The sequence below is a fragment of the Ruditapes philippinarum genome, unplaced genomic scaffold (genome assembly GCF_026571515.1).
Source record: "Ruditapes philippinarum isolate M1 unplaced genomic scaffold, ASM2657151v2 ctg9630_1_1_1_1, whole genome shotgun sequence".
Lineage (NCBI taxonomy): Eukaryota > Metazoa > Mollusca > Bivalvia > Venerida > Veneridae > Ruditapes > Ruditapes philippinarum.
Window position 1 is genome coordinate 1 of NW_026854616.1, and position 20,645 is coordinate 20,645.

The 20,645-nt window shown below is 31.8% G+C and overlaps 1 protein-coding gene across 2 annotated transcripts; it reads right to left on the minus strand.

Annotated features, from left to right (window-relative positions):
* Window positions 1–5,455: 5,455 nt before the first annotated feature.
* On the minus strand, window positions 5,456–19,153 carry LOC132740592 (uncharacterized). 2 transcript variants are annotated; one of them, XM_060728521.1, is made up of 5 exons: window positions 19,029–19,153; window positions 17,909–18,140; window positions 17,237–17,287; window positions 8,311–10,662; window positions 5,456–7,907 (listed from the first exon to the last, which is right to left on the minus strand). In XM_060728521.1, exons 2-4 carry the CDS (start codon window positions 18,033–18,035, stop codon window positions 8,327–8,329), a joined length of 2,514 nt encoding a protein of 837 aa, XP_060584504.1. In that variant the 5' UTR covers window positions 18,036–18,140; window positions 19,029–19,153; the 3' UTR covers window positions 5,456–7,907; window positions 8,311–8,326. The 2 variants fall into 2 exon arrangements, with proteins under 2 accessions (XP_060584504.1, XP_060584503.1); XM_060728520.1 differs by having other exon boundaries at window positions 5,456–10,662.
* Between the last annotated feature and the right edge of the window lie 1,492 nt (window positions 19,154–20,645).

Here is a 20,645-nt window from a genome sequence, read left to right on the forward strand (position 1 = left end):
AAAATCGGCTCTTACTCGGCAGTAATTAGTGTAACCGCTTTTTTCACAAAGAAACCAGTGCTGATAGTGAAAATTGTGATTGGCATATTTTAATTAGCCAAGGTCAGGTGTTTCAAAAAAGGCTGATAACACTGTAGCAATGTGAGGATACATTCAATTTATTACATACATAATACACGCAGAGCTCATCTCGGAGAGACAAATGAGTACACAGTAACTTTTTGATATCCTTTTAACTCTAAAAAAATGTCAATTATTAATTGCTGTTTATATTTTCTAGAAAAAGTAAGCAAAACATTATTTTGTTTCATATGACAGGAATGTATTGCATTAACAATCCTAGGTATTGTTGAAAACTCATTGTTTTACTTGCCAGATTAAGTAATTGTACCCCATCCTTGTTTGTAAGTGACTGCTTGGGAAAAACAATATTTTGCTTAATAAAAGAGGTGACACTTTCTATATTTTTATCTGATATCAAGTTGTAAGAGCCGATTTGCAGTTATATGGGTAAGAGTTCGATAAGACTCCCTACGGCCGTCTTAATACAAACTCTTACCCATACATGTTTTAATATGAAAAATGAAACGGATTTTTTATAACAGTTTCAAAATTATATAAGGCTTTGAGGCCATATTTAACTTCCGCAGCCATGATATTTCTAATATGTATAACAAGCATGTAATACAATTTTGTGTTATTTTGTACTAATCTGAAAATGATTACAGCTGAAAAACTAAAATAATCTGAAAATTTTAATATGTCGGCCATCTCGGTTTTGACGCCATGTTGGAATTGTAAAATCTAGATCTAGTTGTATGTACCCTTCCGTTCATAACTTTTTATTTTTACCATACTGTATAGATATTTTTTTCCCACATTTCCCATTTTGTTTTCAATAATAATATTTAACAGCAACACAAATAGTTCCGCACCTGTGGGCGCGGATCAATAAACATGAAATAAAGATACATATTTTACAATGGTCCTCTTGCAAGTTGAAGCTTTCTATTGTTATGAATGATTTGAGCTGTTTTGAACCGTTCTCTTAATGTCTGTTTCTTGGAACTAACCAAAACTGGTATCGTTATTATAAGGAAACATTAGTTGAAATAATATTTTGAGCTACTGAGCCAAACAATCATGTGCACGAAGTAATTTTATGACAGGAATCAATTTTAAGATATATCTGTATTAAATGAAATTATTGATTCTGATTTTAGTATTTTATGTCGCCTCTACAGAGTAATGGCGACATATAGGGATCACTTCTCCGTTGTCTGTCGGTCCGTCGCAAAATTTTGTCCGGACTACTTCTCCAAGATTACTGGTGCAATTTCATCCAAACTTAAGATTTTTGGCTGAGTTATGGCTTTGAAAAAAAGCGTTTTGCCCATTAATGATTTTGGTGTCTCCTGCTACACAGTAGCTGCAACATGCAATTGGCTATCACAATGCCATGTGATCACTAATCGCTCTTGTCTCAGCAGGGGAAACTTATATTATTACTAAATGCTTCATAAATAAAACTTATATGGGGGCAAAAAGGTGAGCTTTTGTGTGACGGATTGTTTGTTGTCATTGTCTACAATTTCTTTAAGTATTTAGGTAATATCTCCCTTATTATATCTACATTACCATAACATTGAGTGTGTCGCTTCTACAGAGTAGTGGCGACATATAGGGATCACTTCTCAGTCGCCTGTCTGTCTGCCTGTCCGTCCATCACGTAACTGCTCCTGACTACTCCTAAAAGCTGGTGCAATTTCATCCAAGCTTTACAGGATTGATCAGTACCAAGTCTAGTTGTTCATATCGTCGGGACTACTTCTCTTATACTACTATTGAAAGATAATTCAGTGAAATTTTACAGGATTAATTGGTAGCTCAAATACTTGCGCACATTTCACGAGTTTTCACGTTGAATGATTTTTGGCCGAGTGATGGCCCTTTTATAAAAATGTGTTTTTGTGTGTTTTGCTAGCTACACAGAAGCCTGTCAGCACTACTTCTCACAAACTACTGGCGCAGTTTCATTTAAACTTTACAATAATAATTAGTACTAAGCCTAGTTGTGCATGTCAGCGGCTTTTGTGGTTTAATATTTTTTGTCGGAGTTATGGCCGTTTAACTATTTTCATTTTTAAAGTTTGTCCGGGCTACTCCTCTTTTAGCACATGCAATTTCATTTAAACTTTACAGGATTGATAGGTAGGTAAAGTTCTTGTGCATAATAAACAAGTTTGTTGCTTGAATGATTTTGGCCGAGTTATGGTCCTTCAATAAAAAAGGTATTTTTATGTTGCCAGCTACACAGAAGCTTGTGTGGGCTACTTCTCAGAAACTACTGGTGCCATTTCATCACAACTTTACAGGAATGATCAATACCAGGTCTACTTGTGCATCACATTTTCTTTTTTTTGTTTCATTTGTGTCAGAGAAATGGCCCTTTAATGATTTTAATTTCTAACATTTGTCCAGACCACTCTTCTTATACCACTTATGCAATTTCCATAAAACTAAAGGATTAATCTGTAGCTCAAGTTCTTGCGCATATTACACCGGTTCTCTACTTGAATGATTTTGTTCCGGAAATTGAGTCAAGAATTTAATATATTTTAAAACTTTCTTAGCAACTGAGGTAAAATAATATACTTGCTAGTATTTCATTAGTTCAAGACAATAGCAAAAGATAGGTAAACATCCCTGGTGTTGACGTGTAATTTTCTTCTTGCTTATCCTATCATGTTTTTAAGTTGAATAATTTTTTGCCGAGTTATGGCTATCATGAGGCGACACATGTGATCACTGATCGCTATTGTCTTGAACTAATGAAGTACTGGCAAGTATATTATTTTAGTTCAGTTGCTAAGAAAGTTTTAAATATATTAAATTCTTGACTAAATTTCCTGGACTATCCAGTACTGGTGTCATAAAATATTAATTTCTTCCAGTAAAGCTCAAACTCAGAATAACTTGGTACACTGCAGGCTTTTGAACATCAAGGCCACCATAGTAGGTGCATGCGTTAATGATAAGAATAAGTCGACTCTTCTTACACAATTTTATTATGATAATCATAAAATACATAGAAAACAATATTTTATAAGCATTGTACATTAATCATTAAACAATGAAATATAATGTTGAAATATCCTTATTGCTTAGTTCACTGCTAACAGTTCAAACATTAAAACAAAATAGTGACATGATATAGTTACCACCCTTGTTGTAATTATGTTTAACAATAATTGTTTATGAACAACAATAACACAATATAGTTATCTCCCTTGGTTACTGTATAATAACAAACACACATGAAATGCAATAACCTTAAAAGCTCCGAGCCTGCAACATATGTCGTTTTTTTCAATTTTGTCTGTTTGGGCGTTCTTTAAGGATATCGTTTTTCTCTAATCTTTGAAAAATATTCTACCTGATATAACCCTAACGTTTTGAGTTGTTGTGTGAACAATAAAATGAAGTATTCATATTATAAACTGGAGAGTAGACATAATTGTTAGAGATATTTTCTTGAATGAAATTTCGAATTCATTACTATTTAAGTGCAATTATTTCAACTTAAGGCAAGACAGAGTTACTGTTCTTTGTGTAGCGTGTACCTAGCGGTTAATTATTATTCAAGTGCTACAAAATAAAATCTTAATATTCTTAAATATAAATAAATAATTTTTCTTGGGATACGCTGTTAACGCTCTATTTAATATATCCTGGTGAAGACTCATCCCCGCAGTGAATAAAAACAATGGTTTTTATTGGCTAAAATAATAAAACGTTTCTTGAAACTGATTTTAACTCAACCATATGAACATCTGTTAATAGAAGTGACTTCTCTTACAAACTATTGTGAGTAATAGATAAACAATTTCAAATATAAACACTTAGATAGATACCCTAAAATGGATTTGATTGTAAAAAATACCTAAAATATCATGTCAAATGTTTTTAATGGATTATTATATTTTTTCTAATACAAATGGCGAACTTAGAAAGGGAAGGCAATCAAATTAACTCTAAAGTACGTTTCCGTCACCTTTGCACAGCACTATTACATAATAAGATCTATCTACCGACTTAGTTTCTTGTTGATACCTCTTGAAATTTCAAAGTAATGTCCCGAACAAAGTTCAAGGTGAAACAAGTAACAAAGGGCAATAACTCAAAATAAGGCAAGGCAAAGTCACGGTTCTTTTTCATTGATCATCTACCAAATGGCACTTATCTACCTGCAACGTTTCTTCTTTATGTCTATTACACTTTCAGATCTATGTCATTGACAATGTTCAAAGTGTAAAAATAAACAAAGGGCAATTACTCCAAAATTAGGCAAGGCAGAGTTATGGTTCTTTTGCACTGCACATCTACCCAATGAGATCTATCAAAGTGCAAAATGTATTGTTCATATCTATTATACTTTCAGGGCTATGTCCTGGACATTGTTCAAAGTGTAAAAATGAACAAAGGGCAATTACTTCAAAATTAGGAAAGGCAGAGTTATGATTCTTGTGCACTGTACATCTACATGTACCAAATGAGATATATCTACCTACAAAGATCTATGTTGATACCTCTTGTTGTTTCAGAGTTATGTCCCGGACGAGAAAAGCGAACAGACGGACAAAGTTGTGACTATATGCTGACCCTTCTGGGAGCATAAAAATTATGATAGGTAGAATTACCATTAATGTGTTCTGCTCTCTTTCTTAATGAATTATATTAAGCAATGAGGTTTCAAAAAATATTTAATACAGTGTATTTCAAAAACATTTAGTGTTTTCAAGTGTTATCCTCCAAATATATTTAAATATATTTTCAAAATTTTCATGAAAATTAGCATGAATAAGGAAGACATGCTGCTTGAAAAGCATCCTATTCGTATCATATTTATCCATTATAAATATTACGTACAGTTTAGGATAAATGTGCAATTTCATGTTGCGAATGCTATTGTTCAGAAGTGAACTATGTATTGTCATTAAAATACTCAAGTCTGCTAATATTGTTATCAATTTATCTTCAAATTGTACAATATTCTACATCTTTAAAGTGACATCACTCCGAACAAAGATTATTTACAAAAAGATAAAACATAAACTAGCTAAAAATAAATCAATGGTAACTCAAATATACAATATATATCTACTTTTTATAATACTGCATACTTGAAATATCACTTTTCATTTATATATACTAATATATACACCGCTCTGTCAATATATGAAATATATATTTTTCTGTAATGAAGAAATTTTATCTGTATTACAAATTCATTATTAGATTCTATATAAACGTATATAAACTGTTTTAAGCAATATCATCCTCACCTAGCAGCTCGGGCTATATATGCAAACAGCCGTAACAAATTCAGAATCTTTATAACTAAGAATAAACATGATTGTAGCAAGTGCAAATTGATTTGTTTCAAAATAAAGGAGACAGGTGAGAAATATCCTAATTTGGTTATAATGACTTCTGAAATGTTATATGGTCGTACATAAAAATTTGTTTGCTATATAACCATCACATGGACTTGTTTAATAAAGATTTGATTATGGTTTAAGAGCATGTTAGATGTTAAACAAGTGAATAGATAGCACTGAACATGCAGTAATGGGTTGTAAAGAGGTAGCAAATTGTAAACAAAGTAGTATTTTGACTTCCATACGAAACATTAATTCACTATAATTATACCAACTGCCAACATAACAAAATCAGAAAAAGATAGCTTATGTATATGGCAAACAAGTAATTTTGGGAAACTGTAAAAAGATAACTAAAATAAAAAAGTTTTGGAGAAAAAAAATGATAACATTTCTGAAGCATAATGTGCCTTTAATGATAAATATTTTAAGAATTCTTGTTATACCGGTATAATGTCATTCTTAATTTGTAGAAACAGGTTTATATGTAATTAAATTAAATTATTTTAACATAAATTTTTTGAAGGAATACTGAAATATTTGACGGTCTTGGTGTAATAGTCTTTAAGATTCAAATTCTACTTGTACGAAACGGATACGAGATAACTGTGTAACGCAAAGGTTTTCTATTATGTCTCCATTAAGCCAGGAACCAGAATGCTATCCAATGTATTGTCAATTAACGATGTTTTGGGGGTATTTTTCTGCTGCTGTTAATCACAAATTTATTCGATGTGTGAAGTCATAATAATGAAGTATTTATTAATTAAAAACTTTAACATCTTTGTCATTCAGAACATCTCGCTGATATAATCATCCGGAGATTGGCGGATAAAAAGCCGAACAGTTGTGACTGTCCTCATTGTCTTTGTAGATTTATTATAGCTGATATTCAGAAAAAAAGGAAAGCAATAAGTCATAATTATAACATTATGTAGCAGGAATTTCCTATTCTAACACTGTTAAAACTGTTTACTGTTTTTTGTCAATTTTCAAGATAACCAATCCAAATTACTTTAATAGACTTGTCAATCATTCAATCTGGACAGAACAATTTACCATAGGGATAACTTTGAAAATACTTATATATATGCCGGCTGATCTTGGTCTGCATAATGTACGCATGGATAGAATATGTTGACGCCAACAGACTTAAAGTTAACGAACCAGCCAAAATTCAAGTCGATTCACTGACCTCTGGTATTGCAAATGACAAAAAACTGTTGCAATTTAAGTTAGAACTGCAAACACATTCGATTTATTTTTGTGATTTGCAACTTATTGTATTATTCGACATAAAATGAATTGGCGTCAATGCATAATTGACTTCCGAATAATGTATGGTCATGCCTGTACATTACATCATTACCAATAAAAAGATATTAATTTATCATTTATATTTTTCTGTCAATCAATAAGCGATACAGAATAGAAAAAATCAATACTTTGGCCTAATCAATAATCAGTGAAAGGTCTAGAAATACTTAGCACAATAAGCCTAAAACTAAACGTCAAAACTGGCACGTGTAAAACTAAACCGACCGTAACTGTCGTTATTTGAATTTATTTATTTTGTTAATTTATTTATTCCATTGCTCAGTGATAATAACAAGAGCTGATATAGAGGAGACAGCATGCTCGACTAACTAGATTGACATAGATGATACAATTGCATTACTTATCAAATTATCAAGAAAGCACTCATATGTTCAATATATTTGCACCACATAATTTGCATGATACCATGTCAATTAAAGTTAAACATACATTTCTATGCTCTAACGGATTAAAAGGCAACAATCCGACTACTGAGTTATTATCCCTTAAGTAACAAAAATGATAAGAGCAAGTAATTTTTAAAGTAAATCTATAAGTTCAAAGAAGAAATTACTCTTTTACTCTTGAAATAAATTTGTTTGTTTGTTTAATTGGGTTTTACATCACACCGACACAGTAAAGGTCATTTGGCGACGTTCCAGCTTTACTGGTGAAGGAAGACATCAGGTGCCCTTCTGTGCATTATTTCAGGGACAAACGGGCACCTGAGTAGAGCCAACGACGTTCCGTAAGCTAGCTGGATAGCTTCTTCACATGAAAGAATCCAAAGTCCCTGTCGGGATTCGAACCCACAGCGGTGAGGGGCAAGTGGTTTGAAGTCTTAAGTTATTGACTAGAATCGGTTTTGTCTTCAGACCGACGGAAAGAAGAACCAACTGACCGGCAAGTGTGATGCAATAATTGACTTAGAGCAATATACTCCCACTTCTTCTAAGGGGGATAACTATGTTAATTTATATACAGTTTATTAGGCTGTCCATCATAAAGATATTTAAAAAGTCTTAGCAAGACAAGAGGAAACTTTTCAAATGCATTTCTACAAATTTATCTATCCTCACATAATGCTCCATGTAAAGTGTCAGGGGATATTCTGCACAACAAAGAATCAGAAATTTTGATCCAAGGCCACTGAAACAAGAAATAACACATACTGTATTGTATAAATTGTAATTTTTTGACGAAATTGTACAATTCGTATCTAGTTCAACATTTAACATACAGGTATATCCGTCGTAAACTGATTTCCATGAATCGTAAGTTATAATAGGCGACAGAATACTGACGTGTATGATTGTGACGTCATGATTTTAAAAATTTCTTGCCAACTTGAATAAATGTTTTACGTTTTTTTGTAAATAGGTATCAAAATGCCTTTCTTATTAATATGAGGCGGACAAATATGAAATAATGAAAAATAAAATTGAGACCGAAACATCACTAACACAAATAAACAAGTGGCACTCCGAAGGGTTGTAATGTCCAAGTATGAAGACATTTCATTAAATAAAAGTAATTTCTTCACTGTATTTACAATGTTTTTCCTTTGTTTATTCTTTATTTGGTTTCCTTGTTTTGAACTCAAGGTAGAAGTCGTCTCGTATCACATGAAAAGCTTGTGAACTCCGAATATTTTCTCTAACTCGGTCATATTCTGTTTCCGGCTTAATGGCGTACATCCCTACTGTAACTGACTGTGGCAGATTTTCTAGCACGTTAATAAAGTTCTGTAAACTTCCTGCAGACATTTCTATATTGTCCAACACCACACGTTCAATACTCAACATGTTACGTGACAGTAACAATGAACTTTCATCGAGATTGATGCTCCCCAACGTAACATTAACTAATGATGGTGTTGATATATTTAATAGATTCCCAGGTAACCCATCCAAGTCTAACTTTGATAGAGTTGAATGTTTAGACAAGTCCAAGTTCAATCTGTTACAATCATGGCGGCCATGTTCTATACAGTATAACACCCTCAATGTTAACTCTTTCATTGATTTTTGGCCGCAGACAAAATTTAAAAATATTTCTAGTATTTTGTGAGATAGCGTGAAGTTACTTATATTCAGATATTGTAATGACTTTAAATTTACACTAAATAGTAGGAGATTTATCTCAGCCTCCTTCTGCCTGTCGCCATCAAAGTAAAATTTCTGTATATGACTCTGATCTTTGATAGATAATAGGTCTATAATTCCATGTGAACTGCTCGAAGTACGTCTGGTGTTTATATAAAGTGATTTCATGTTGGTATTATTTTGCTTTAAAAAACGTTGTAACTGCTTACTGTGCACGGTGTACTCGTCAATGAACAAATCTTGTAAACATAATTGAATATTTTCACTTGCAGGTATTTCTTGGAAACACATGAACAACTTCTGTATGTTATACAATGAATTATTGTCCGTGTCCTCGTCACCTGTCCTAGTTCTATAGTCGCGTGTTTCCTCGTCTTTATTTATCACAGACATCAAATCATTTGATATTTCACACATCCGGTAAGAATTCATTTTACTTATAAATTCATAAATCATTGACATGCCCAGAATGTCTTGAATATTTCTACATTTTTCTAGAACAATTTTCTGTGCATCACTGTTAGAACTTATAAATATGGCAGCAAAGAATTCCTGAACTGTTTTATGGGAAAACGATACTTTACTAAACTTTTTTCTTGTTGTGTAAGATGTACTTTCTGACAACATTCCTGAGTGAAAGGTAAATTTCGTCTCGTCTAGTGTCAGGTGTTTTCTAGCAACTGATCCATCAAATACTAGAGTGTTTTCTCTTGTTTCACTAAATAACGTATAATAAGCTAATTTCCCTAAATGCATCAGAAGTGGATAGTATTTCGTACAGTTATCATATTCAGCAAAGCATTCTGGGATGTCACTGGAAGAAAGTTCATGGGATTGTTGAAGCTCCCCATGGATCTTAATCGTTCTCGATAAAAGAAGCTCGACTATATTTATATAGAGATCACATTTTGAATCTCCTATTTGAACACCATCACACCATAAACAAGTTCTATATATTAAAAGTAGGGGTACACAAACAAGCTCGTCGATTTGTCTCTTACTGGTTGTTTGTAAGAACTGGTTGACTTCGAGTTTTGATATATCCTTATTCGGGTAAGACTTCCATCTTTGTAAAATTCTTTCTGCAAGTGTAACTGCCGAGATATAACACAGTTTTGTAAGTTCTACCTTTTTACCTAATTGATACGAATTAAGATGCAAAACACCTAATTTCCATGGTCGCGTGGTAGTCAGGACTGTACACTTTTCTCGGTCATTCCTGTGAGGGATCGATCGTGGCGATCTGTAACATTTCTTGTCGGGGTGAGTCCATTCATCTAGTCCATCAAGTATAACTAGGCATTTCTCATTTTTCAAAATTTTAAGCAGAACGTTTTCCGGAAATTTTTCTTCTAGACCCAAATTTGAAACAATCTTTTCAAATATGAGATCATCTATAGAGCATAAATCGTCCGAATCTCGCAATAAGACCAGGAATAAAAAGTCAAATTCATGCATACAGTCTATATCATCTTTTAAAAATAATTTATACATATCTTCGTCTGGGCAATGAGCTTGACACCACAAGATAGCCAAATACTTTGAAAATGCAGTTTTTCCGATTCCAGCATCAGCGAGCACATAAATTTCTCTATTTTGCTTATTATCAGTATTAAACATCTCCGATAATGATTTAACTGGTAATTTTGCATCATTTCTCGTCGGTGTTGAGACTATTGAGCTCAATTCTGGTCTGATATAGAAAGAAGCAAACGGAGTGTCTTTCTCTTCAAAAAGAGGCGACAGGAAAACTTTACTGTGTCTTGCTTTGTAGAATTCAAACATACCATCTTTTAGCTCTGAAATATATAATAAAACATGTTGTTTCTCAAAAATTTGAAATTCATTATAAGAAAAGATGATAACTGAGAACTGTATAAATATTTCTTACAAATCATCAATGAGTATAAAGATTTAAACATTTGTGTCTATCAGTAATAACGAACTTTATATTTTTCATATATAAATGTATTTAAATAGAAAAATGTCAAAACATCTTTCATTTTATGAAAAACACAAAAATGAAGACAGAAATCATTAATGTAAACACATGTTTACTGTAGACTGGTTTTGTTATTTTTTGAATACTTCATCCAGTTATTTCAATTTTCATAATACCAAAGTATGGTATGCTTTTTACCTTTGTAATATTCCTGGGTAAAATTAACCAGTATTCACCTAGAACCAAGAAATTGCTGTTCATATAAAAGGAATCATACCTCGAAGATTTCTTTCTATTAAATCATTTAAGGGAATTGGACAATAGTCTTCTTATAGCATAACCATTAAATCATGCTCGTGGTGTCAACACAATGATGTCTACATTTCCTTTCGACAATTTCCACTACGGAGTAGGCTTAATACATCAATTTTTGATGATGTTATGTTGAATATGACAGGATATTAACATCTCCACGAAATTCTAAGACCATTGTTATACGATTTCCGAAATTGACTGGTTTGTTAACTGTATGTAGTAGATTACATTTGAACACAATTACGGCGTGTGTTACTGACATTAAGGCCAAAAATGAAAATCTTAGGTCATGCAGCAGTACTAATTAACTTAAAAGAATATATAAAAATTCCTACATGCATAACAACTGATCCTTCGGATTGATCCAGTATTTACCATAGGGGCATAATATGTTAACACTTGTACATTAGTAATCATATGTTTAGGCACTTTCATATATATGTTTGTCAAATAAGATAAAGAAATAACTCCCTTAATTTTCATGTCTTCATGTCACTGATTCATGTATACATCAGTGAACGGTCATTAAGCGGATATAAAAAAAATGCTGACAATGTTTTCAGTATATGACATTTGGTATAGGAGACCAAGATCGTAGGGGTTACGGTCCCAAGATTGTATGTGTATTATTATACCAAAAGTCAATGTCACGCTGTACAAGAGCCGTGCTTTTAAGGGACAACTTGGGTTTGAAATAAGACCCCATTCAATTTTAAAAAGAGAATACATTTTGTCGCTATTCCTGAAAACCATATTTTCGCCCGAACTAATACTGTAGTGTTAAACAATTCTCAGTACCCGGCAAAAAAGAAAATATAAAAGTAAAGAATATTCCTTTCCCCCAATAACTAAGACCCGACTTACAATTTACTGATTCTTGCGCCCACAACATTTGTCCACCTATTATAAATAACAAATGCGTTTACTTTTTGTGAATTAATAGAAATATATAAATTCATCCAATAGTTAAGTTATAAATAATTAAGACATGAAAACCTACAAATTCTTACCAAATTAAAAAAAACAATGAAAGAAGCGTCAAATTCCTGATTTACAGCTTTCGTCTAGAGTTTCGCCTTTGTACTATGTGTACTGCAACCAACACAATTTAATAGCTATTTCATATGGAGAGACGACAACTGTCATTAGTTCTATTTAAAGATTTTAACTCATATGGCGCGAAAAACCATTAAATGGCGAGACAAAAAGCTTTAAGACAATCGCATTAACGCGTGTAAAAACTGGCAGTAGGAATCTCTCATTTTTCGCCAGCACTTCCTCAAAGATTGGGACTAATTTTGGAAATAACTGTTGAATGAGCTGACAATACGCTATATTTTTGTGTGTGTGTGTGTTTCATTTTTTGAACTTTTTTTGCATTTGCAACGTTTGGCTTTTTCCCTAGAAATACGCATGCGATTAACTGCGAAATGACAAACTGATATATAGTGCATTTTACTTTCACTTTAAATCTGTCAAACAAGTTAATCTTTGGAAAAAAAAAACAAAGCGGAGAACTTTAAAGCTCTAATGTGTAAAAATACTCGTATTTAAAACGGCAGGATTGTAAGATAATTTTTATCTTTTTAATATTTAACTTCCGCAGCAATATTCCATTTTGTTTTTCTATATAAAAAGAAAATGTAAAAAACAAATGTTCATCTTGATTCGAACTTTCAATCTTCATTTTGGTACCGATGCTAGTAAGACAAGTGTTTCACAGTAAGTTCAATATTGCCAAACAATAAATAAGTTAACACTTTTAGATTAACTATTTGTTTTTATAAAAATTTACGCAACTTAGCAATTATGCGATTGTGCATGCGAATCACTCAGTACGACTTTACATAATAATATTAATAATGTAACATTATTTCTATTATTATTATTATTATTATTATTATTATTATTATTATTATTATTATTATGTTATATCATTTTATCATTATTATTATTATCATTATTTTTACTATTATATGTTACATATCTAAACACTTATTATAAGTATGACATTTAAATAATGACATGCCGATATCATTATTTTTTGGTTCACGTATAATCTAAAAAGAAAGAACTGATATTTTAAAGAAATTGAAAAATGGGTTGTTTATTATTTATGCTATCTTTTGCAAGACTGCTTTATTTGGCTTTACAGTCAATGGTAAATGATTCAGATACGTTCTGTCAAACATGGTATTTGAAAGTAAACACAACTAAAACTTTAAATATTTAAGCGTATATTTCTTTAAAAATGGACTAAAAAGCCTCTTGCTCAACATTTATTGTTTTTTATGCATTTGCGACGTTTGGCTTTTTCCCTAGAAATACGCATGCGATTAACTTATTTCAAGTATTTAACCAGCTATATTTAAAGAAGCATGATAAATGTAAACTGTTTGGATCGGATCATCCGTCTTAAATTAAAGTGATTTTATGTCTTTCATTCAATTAACTTTTGCATGCTGGTAAAGGGGAGATAACCCAACAATATGCTTAGTTACATACAACAGTTATGTCATCTCGGAAATAACAATACTTGATATACTTTCATATGATGTTTTGATTGAACATTATTACAAATAATAATATAATTTTAGCATATCTATATATGCGCAATACAAAAAAATATTCATTCATTTCGAAAATAACTGCCGTTTAGTCATGTAATTTTGACAAAATACTCGAAAATAACTGCCGTTTAGTCATGTAATTTTGACAAAATACTCTGTCAGGTCTCTGTTGGCTTACACTTGCGGTGACTTCGAGATAACATGTCTTCTAATAACTTGAAATTATTGTAATGACAGCTTTATTTCTTTTAAGAGTAATCAACTCCTCACAACTTGGTACCAAGATTTTGAAAATTGGTGAAAAAATATTAGAGTGATGGAGTGAAAAATGAGCGGCGACCTTTATTAAATATATATGTATTATTTTTATTATTACTTTTTTGTGGAAAATGAAGGAAATCGAATTGAAACATATATCAAATATTAAAACATGCTTCAAATGAAAACAAACTGTAGTAGTTTACATGGTTTTGAGAGGTAGGAAGGTTGTAGAATGGGTGAGGGGGCCCGGGGTAGTGACCAATCAACGCGCCGAACATCTATGGAACTGAGGTGAAATAAAAAGCAAAGCAGTCAAAATTTAGCGTTATATCAGATATCGCCAGCAATTATTTGTTAATGACTGACCCCAGCAGTGATTTTATCATTAAGACTACTGAGGTTCAATTGTCTAAGTATATAGAAATTTAAGCTTTTACAAAGATCAATGTGGGAAATTAAGAACTTTACTAAAAAATAAATTTAAAATCGTACTTAAGGGCTTTTCTCAGCCTGATTAGCGAGAAAAACATTGTTCAATTTTGTGTAATTTTTAGATTTCAGTCTTGAAAAAAAACGCAGTGACGAATGTTCTGAAGTCAAGAATTACATCAAATGGAACATTTATTTCTAACAGTTATGTAAAAAGCACAGTGGAGTATCTTTAATAAAATCACTGTTTTGTCTGGATATATTATTTGATTTTTACTTTAACACTACCTGTAAAAGTTTTTATAGCGGTAGAAAATGATTCTCGACCTGTTCTCCGCAAATAACTTCAGACTACTTCGTATGAATCAGAAGTGATTATCATGTGCCATATGCTAAATAAACCTGGTCAGAAGTGCCGTGGCACTTAGGGACATAGCAAAACCTGCGCGCGCGACGTCTAATACAATTAATAATTATATAATTTTCTATATGATTTCGTTTTTTGCACAACGTTAAGTTATCGGGCCTAGATAGAAGTTCGACAGCTGCAACACCTATATCAGACTCGGCAAGCCCTTGTTTAATATAGTTTTGAAAGCTGTGTACTCGTCTAATAGAATTCAGTATTGTACTCAACAATGTATAATAGCCTCATAATATTTCACAACTCAATAATTAATAAAGATGGACAAGAATTGACACATTACATATGTTGCGAGTGCTATCGGGCATGTATTGTTTAAAAAAGATAAAACCAGTTACACTTACAAGTTTTTAAACCACACCAAAGGGCATTGAATTTCAAAGAAATATTTATTTCGGATGTTATTGTGATTAAAATTAAGCCAAATATACAGATATATCTACTATAAGAATGATTATTTTCTCAGGTTTTAACAATGTTTCTTGTTGTTTTTGTTGATTATAATGCAGAAGTAATGATCATCTCTGGACAGAAGGGCGGATGAAAAGGTTGATAATACCCTTTTATTACATGCTTTTCGGTGGTTTATAGAAATATATCAGTGATTTAAAACTGGTAATTTCACTGTTTTGAATTTAAGCCCCTTACGTTGTTTCAGTGAAATACCAGCGTGCACAGTACTGGGTACCAATTTAATGACGTGACGTCGTAAATGACGTCACGTTGTATTATTATTTGGCGCGCTTTTCATTTAGTATTAGGTTTAATGTCTTTTTAAAACGTTTCTTTGCATATAATAAAAAGAAAATTTGTTAAGTTTAGTGTAAGATCGAACTATATCTCACCTTGTGAACACCAAAAGTTCATATTTCACTCGTGGCTGCGCCATTCGTGAAATATACATTTTGGTGCTCACTCGGTGAAATATATTTCGATCTTACACTGAACTAAACAAATATCCTCTATATCCCTTAACTTTTGTAGTGTAACGCCCAGATCGGAATAACTCAATATGAATAAGTCAACACAATATCAAGTTTAAACGTCATAGATATGTTTTTTTATTTAGTACAGATATTAGATTCTATAAAACAATTGTTTAATCAATGTCTTTAATAATTTCACAATTCTTAAACAAATACGTAAAGCAATAAGAATTAATGTCAACTGCGTATTTAGCATAATTTAACCTGAGTGAGTGTGTGTATCTCAATTCAAAAACCACACTAAAAATGTAATATTCGGCTTACTTTATATAGTGAACCCACTTACGCCTTAATCTTTATTAACCCATAATTCATAACTGCAAATATGCGTTTCCGGACAGCTAACAATTATGTTTACTCGCCAATCCGTACAATCCCTTCTTATGTGATGACATGATCATCAATTAACTAAATTAGGCATATCTTACTCGCGTGTCCGGTGACAGTTTACTATCATAATTAATATCCGTCCATTAACTAGCGATGTTTTCTCGTGTTTATGTATTTGTATGCATACTGAGATAATCAAATAAACTTGGAAACTTGGTTGACTAATTACCGTCTAATTTCCGTTATCCTACACTTCGTCGTTCTTTTTTTAAATGTTATGTGTTTAGGATATTCTTTGTTTTGGAAAGTATTCTTCGTATTGAAACATCCAAAGCGTGTTTTACGTACCCCTTTTGCTTGATATAAAAATCCATATAAATAGTTTCTTACTCTCATTGCTATTTATAGAAAAAACATCAATATTTACTCGCCCCCTTGTTGTTATAAATTAAAAAATTTTTTTACTTCCCCTTTTTTTTAAAAAAAAAAAACCCAATATTGATTTACCTTCTTGTTTGAAATGGAAGACTCAATAGCTACTGTTTCTTGTTGTGTGATTTTAAAAAATATTTACAAAACTTTTTAATGATATAGAAGTACATTAAAATTTACTTTACCTTGTTTGCTTGATATAGAAGAACATAGACATGTACTAACCTTCTTGCTTTACATAAAAGGACATTTATATTTTTTACCCTTCTTGCTTGATATAGAGGAACATCTATATTTTTACACTTCTTGCTTGATATAGAAGAACATAAACATCTACTAACTTTCTTGCTTTATATAGGAAGACATTTATATTTATTTACCCTTCTTGCTTGATAAAGAAGGACATCTATATTATTTACCCTTCTTGCTTGATATATAAGAATATTTATTAAACTTCTTGGTTGATATAGAATAACATCTACATTTGTTTACCCTTCTTGATTGATATTGGAGGGCATCAATATTTCCTTACACTTCTCGCTTAATATAGAACTGCAGCGATATTAACTTACCGTTTTTGCTTGATATAGAAATTCTAACTCACACTTTTTGGATGATTTATAAATGCATTAATATTTACTTACACTTATTGTTTGATATAGAAGTGCAGCTATATGTACATACCCTTCTTGCGTTTTTGATATTTTTCCTCCTCTGTCTGCATGGAAGAGACACCTGCGTTATCAAACAGATATACATGTAATCAGTGTATGTCCTGATAACTGTTTATAACATTACTATTTTCTATTCGTATAGAACTAATAAAATAAACATGTTAACAAAACTTTAATAAACATCATTCAAGATATTGAAAGCTATTTATGATTATTAATGAAAGCAGATTTAAAATATGATGGAAGAAATATGATGTCTTAATCTCTAGCATTTTTAAGCAATTTTTTGTACAAGTTTTGGGCAAAAAACTTGCTTTATTATTTTTACTATTAAAGAGAAAAAAATTTTTTCTCTTTATCCATAAAATCATTACAAACATTTTTAAGTAGGGTTTAAATTAAAATATTAGTAACATAGCTTTTTAAAAAAGTATTTTTTACATTTTAAAAAGGGTATATCGAAAATAATCAAGTTGTTTTACATTATTTTATTTATCCTTTTTTTTTTCCTCATTTTAATTTTTCAACAAAGATATCGCTCTAATTAGAAAGGTATGATATTTTTTCATACGATGGCATAGTCATTGTTCTGCTGAGGATTAACTTTAGACATTTAAATGATGTTGGATTATTTTTACTATAATATATGAGCAAAAAAAAAATAAGAAGAAAAAAAACAGACCTTCATCTTGTCGTCGTCTTTTGATGTCCTCCACGTCTTTCTCAACGTCAGAAACCCTTTTGTTTACTTTTGTCATTGCATTTTCCAATCGATCAACATCGGCCTCTGGGTCATTCCATTTTCCCATTTCTTCGTGAACCCTTTTCTCTTCCTCTGGATCTAGAGGGCAAACTTTGAAACCGGCAATTGTTTGCTGAATATGCAAAGTTGGAGAACTAAGTCGAACAAGTATCTGAAAAGGAAATTTAACCGGAAATATCAACTTGAATTTTGTTTATGTATGCATGATAAAATTCGATGAATTTGTTGATTTGATCATTGCTTGCATTAAATCATAAAATGAATCAGAAAATAAATGATAAAAAATAATAAATAAACACATTGTCAATGTATACTATCTAGCTGATTTTAAATGCAGACAGTTATATACAGGCGCATCATATTAACGAACAAGTAACGAAAGTTAATTATTAATATGTTTCTAATGTATGAAATACATGTATACCAGATGAAAGAAATGAAAAAAGCTTAACATTTAGTTGTATGTTAAGTAAATGTCACTACCCGAGAGAAGCAAAACTTAAAGTATTTATAAAACTCCATGACTTCCGAATGAGGTTACATTCATTAACTAACATCTATAAATAATATAACTATTTCAAAGCCATTATGAAATGCCTTAATAAGACGTTTAAAAAATCAGAGACGAAACTCACCAAACTTAGAGTATGCAAAACAATTCCTTATTGCGTAAGTCACGCAGCAGAAAAATGATTATAATAAAATAATAATAATGTTAAATCAGCCAATAATTTCATATCACATGTAAATTATTTCTTGAATTGAGAATATTTTTACTTTTTTTTAATCTAAGTTCAATTGTCTCAAAGTCGATCGGACTCATCTGGAGGCATGCATGTTTAAGGACCTACAACCCTAGAAATATGCTCATAGTTGGATTAAAAACTTTAATTGCCAAATTTGCTTGGTTTCTAAGAAATTCGTACTGAAAATTACTAATTTGCATAAAAGAGTTCACAAACAATGTTTTAGAGTCAACATTCGCTATAACTGGTCAATTTAGTTTGTTTCTTTTCTTAAAAACTGCCACATTATTTACCTGCTCGATGTCATTCCACCAAGTTGCAAAGTCATTTGCTTGTATTGCAGTTGTTTCTGCTATATGGCTTATCTGAAATAAGAATTAAAAATATCAGCCATTCAGTGAAAATAACCCGCCAACTCCTGTGTTAAGAAGGCATTGATAGTTTCGAACATCTAACTTCAAAGCTTGGAAATTTAAAACGCGTGAAAGAAATTAATGAACGCATAGAAAATAAAGCAGTGTTTTTCGTATATAGTATGGGCAATTTTGCTGCTCCTATATTTTAGTGCAGTTTACGCCATATAAATTACATTGTATATATGTATTCATCATAAGCGCTAAACATGTGGAATGTAAAATGAATTAATAAAAGTTACAAATAACAGAAAAATGCAAATGAAACCTGATTTTTTTTTTTATTTATTTTTTTTCTACTCATTTGAAAACAATGTTAAAATATGTTTTAAAACAATACATGTTTGGCCTGATGCGAAACAGTAAGAACCTTTCAAAGATTCGACTTGTATTTAAGAAAAAAATATGTCATTCTTCGGTCACACTGATATCTTTCATATAATGTTGACTTCTTCATCGCGAACTTACTTTATTTCGGTATTCTTTTAATCGACATATATCTGCCACAATTAAATTGGTTGATTTAGTTGTTGCGTTCCAGTCGAATGATTCCAATCCAAAACACTTCAGATTCCTTAGAAGACAAATGATAAGCGTGATGTCCATATCTGACGTAGTTGGGACTTGACCACTCTTCTTTGGAAACAATTGGTCATATTGTACTGGTGTAATAATCCCGCGGCTTTTCAAACGAGTAATTTTTGTCTTTTCGTTATTCAAACATACACTTAAAGTAATGCCTTGAGCAGTCAGGGTCTGGTCAATTATATTTCTTAAAACAAGCAGGCTTCCGTCTATAATAAGAATTTGTATACGAAATAAATTGGCACGGTTGTCCGGTTTCTGTGCCATTTTCCTTCCTTCTTGTTTGTTCAATTTTTGCTATAGCATCATCTGTTGAAAGAAGAATTATTATTGAAATATTGGACAATTAATTCATAAATATACGAAAGAATGCAGTGTATTCAAATCTATTTAGGGGTTTATTTTACACATTACTTCTGTCAGATCGTTTGTTAAAAACAATATAAAAATATCAATTAATAGTGATTATTTTGACGATGTAAAGCCCCATTTACACTTTCCCGGTAATGGCCACGGTATCGTTACGGTGTCTAAAGCCGGTGACCGTGGTCGTGCGTGGTGTTTTTCTGAAGAATAAAATTGAGTTTACATATCCCCGACAGAGTCCAGGTGTTTTCCCTGTTCAACTGGATATATACAGAAAGTGCAAATGCTAACCCGGTGTATTCACGTTTGACCCCGGTGGAGGCCCTTCTAGACACGGTTTCATCACGGTCCATCCGACCATCCACGATTTCGCCACGGTAACGCTATGGGTGATGCCGGTTCTGGGTGTGTTAGTTCCCTGGCGATTCCCGGTGCCAAGCGGATAGAATACGGTGCTGGGCTTCCTTCCCGGTAAGTGCTGGTGGGCCACGGTTATATTAAACATTTTAATACAACCGTGACAATCTCCAAGTTTGTCCCATTTCT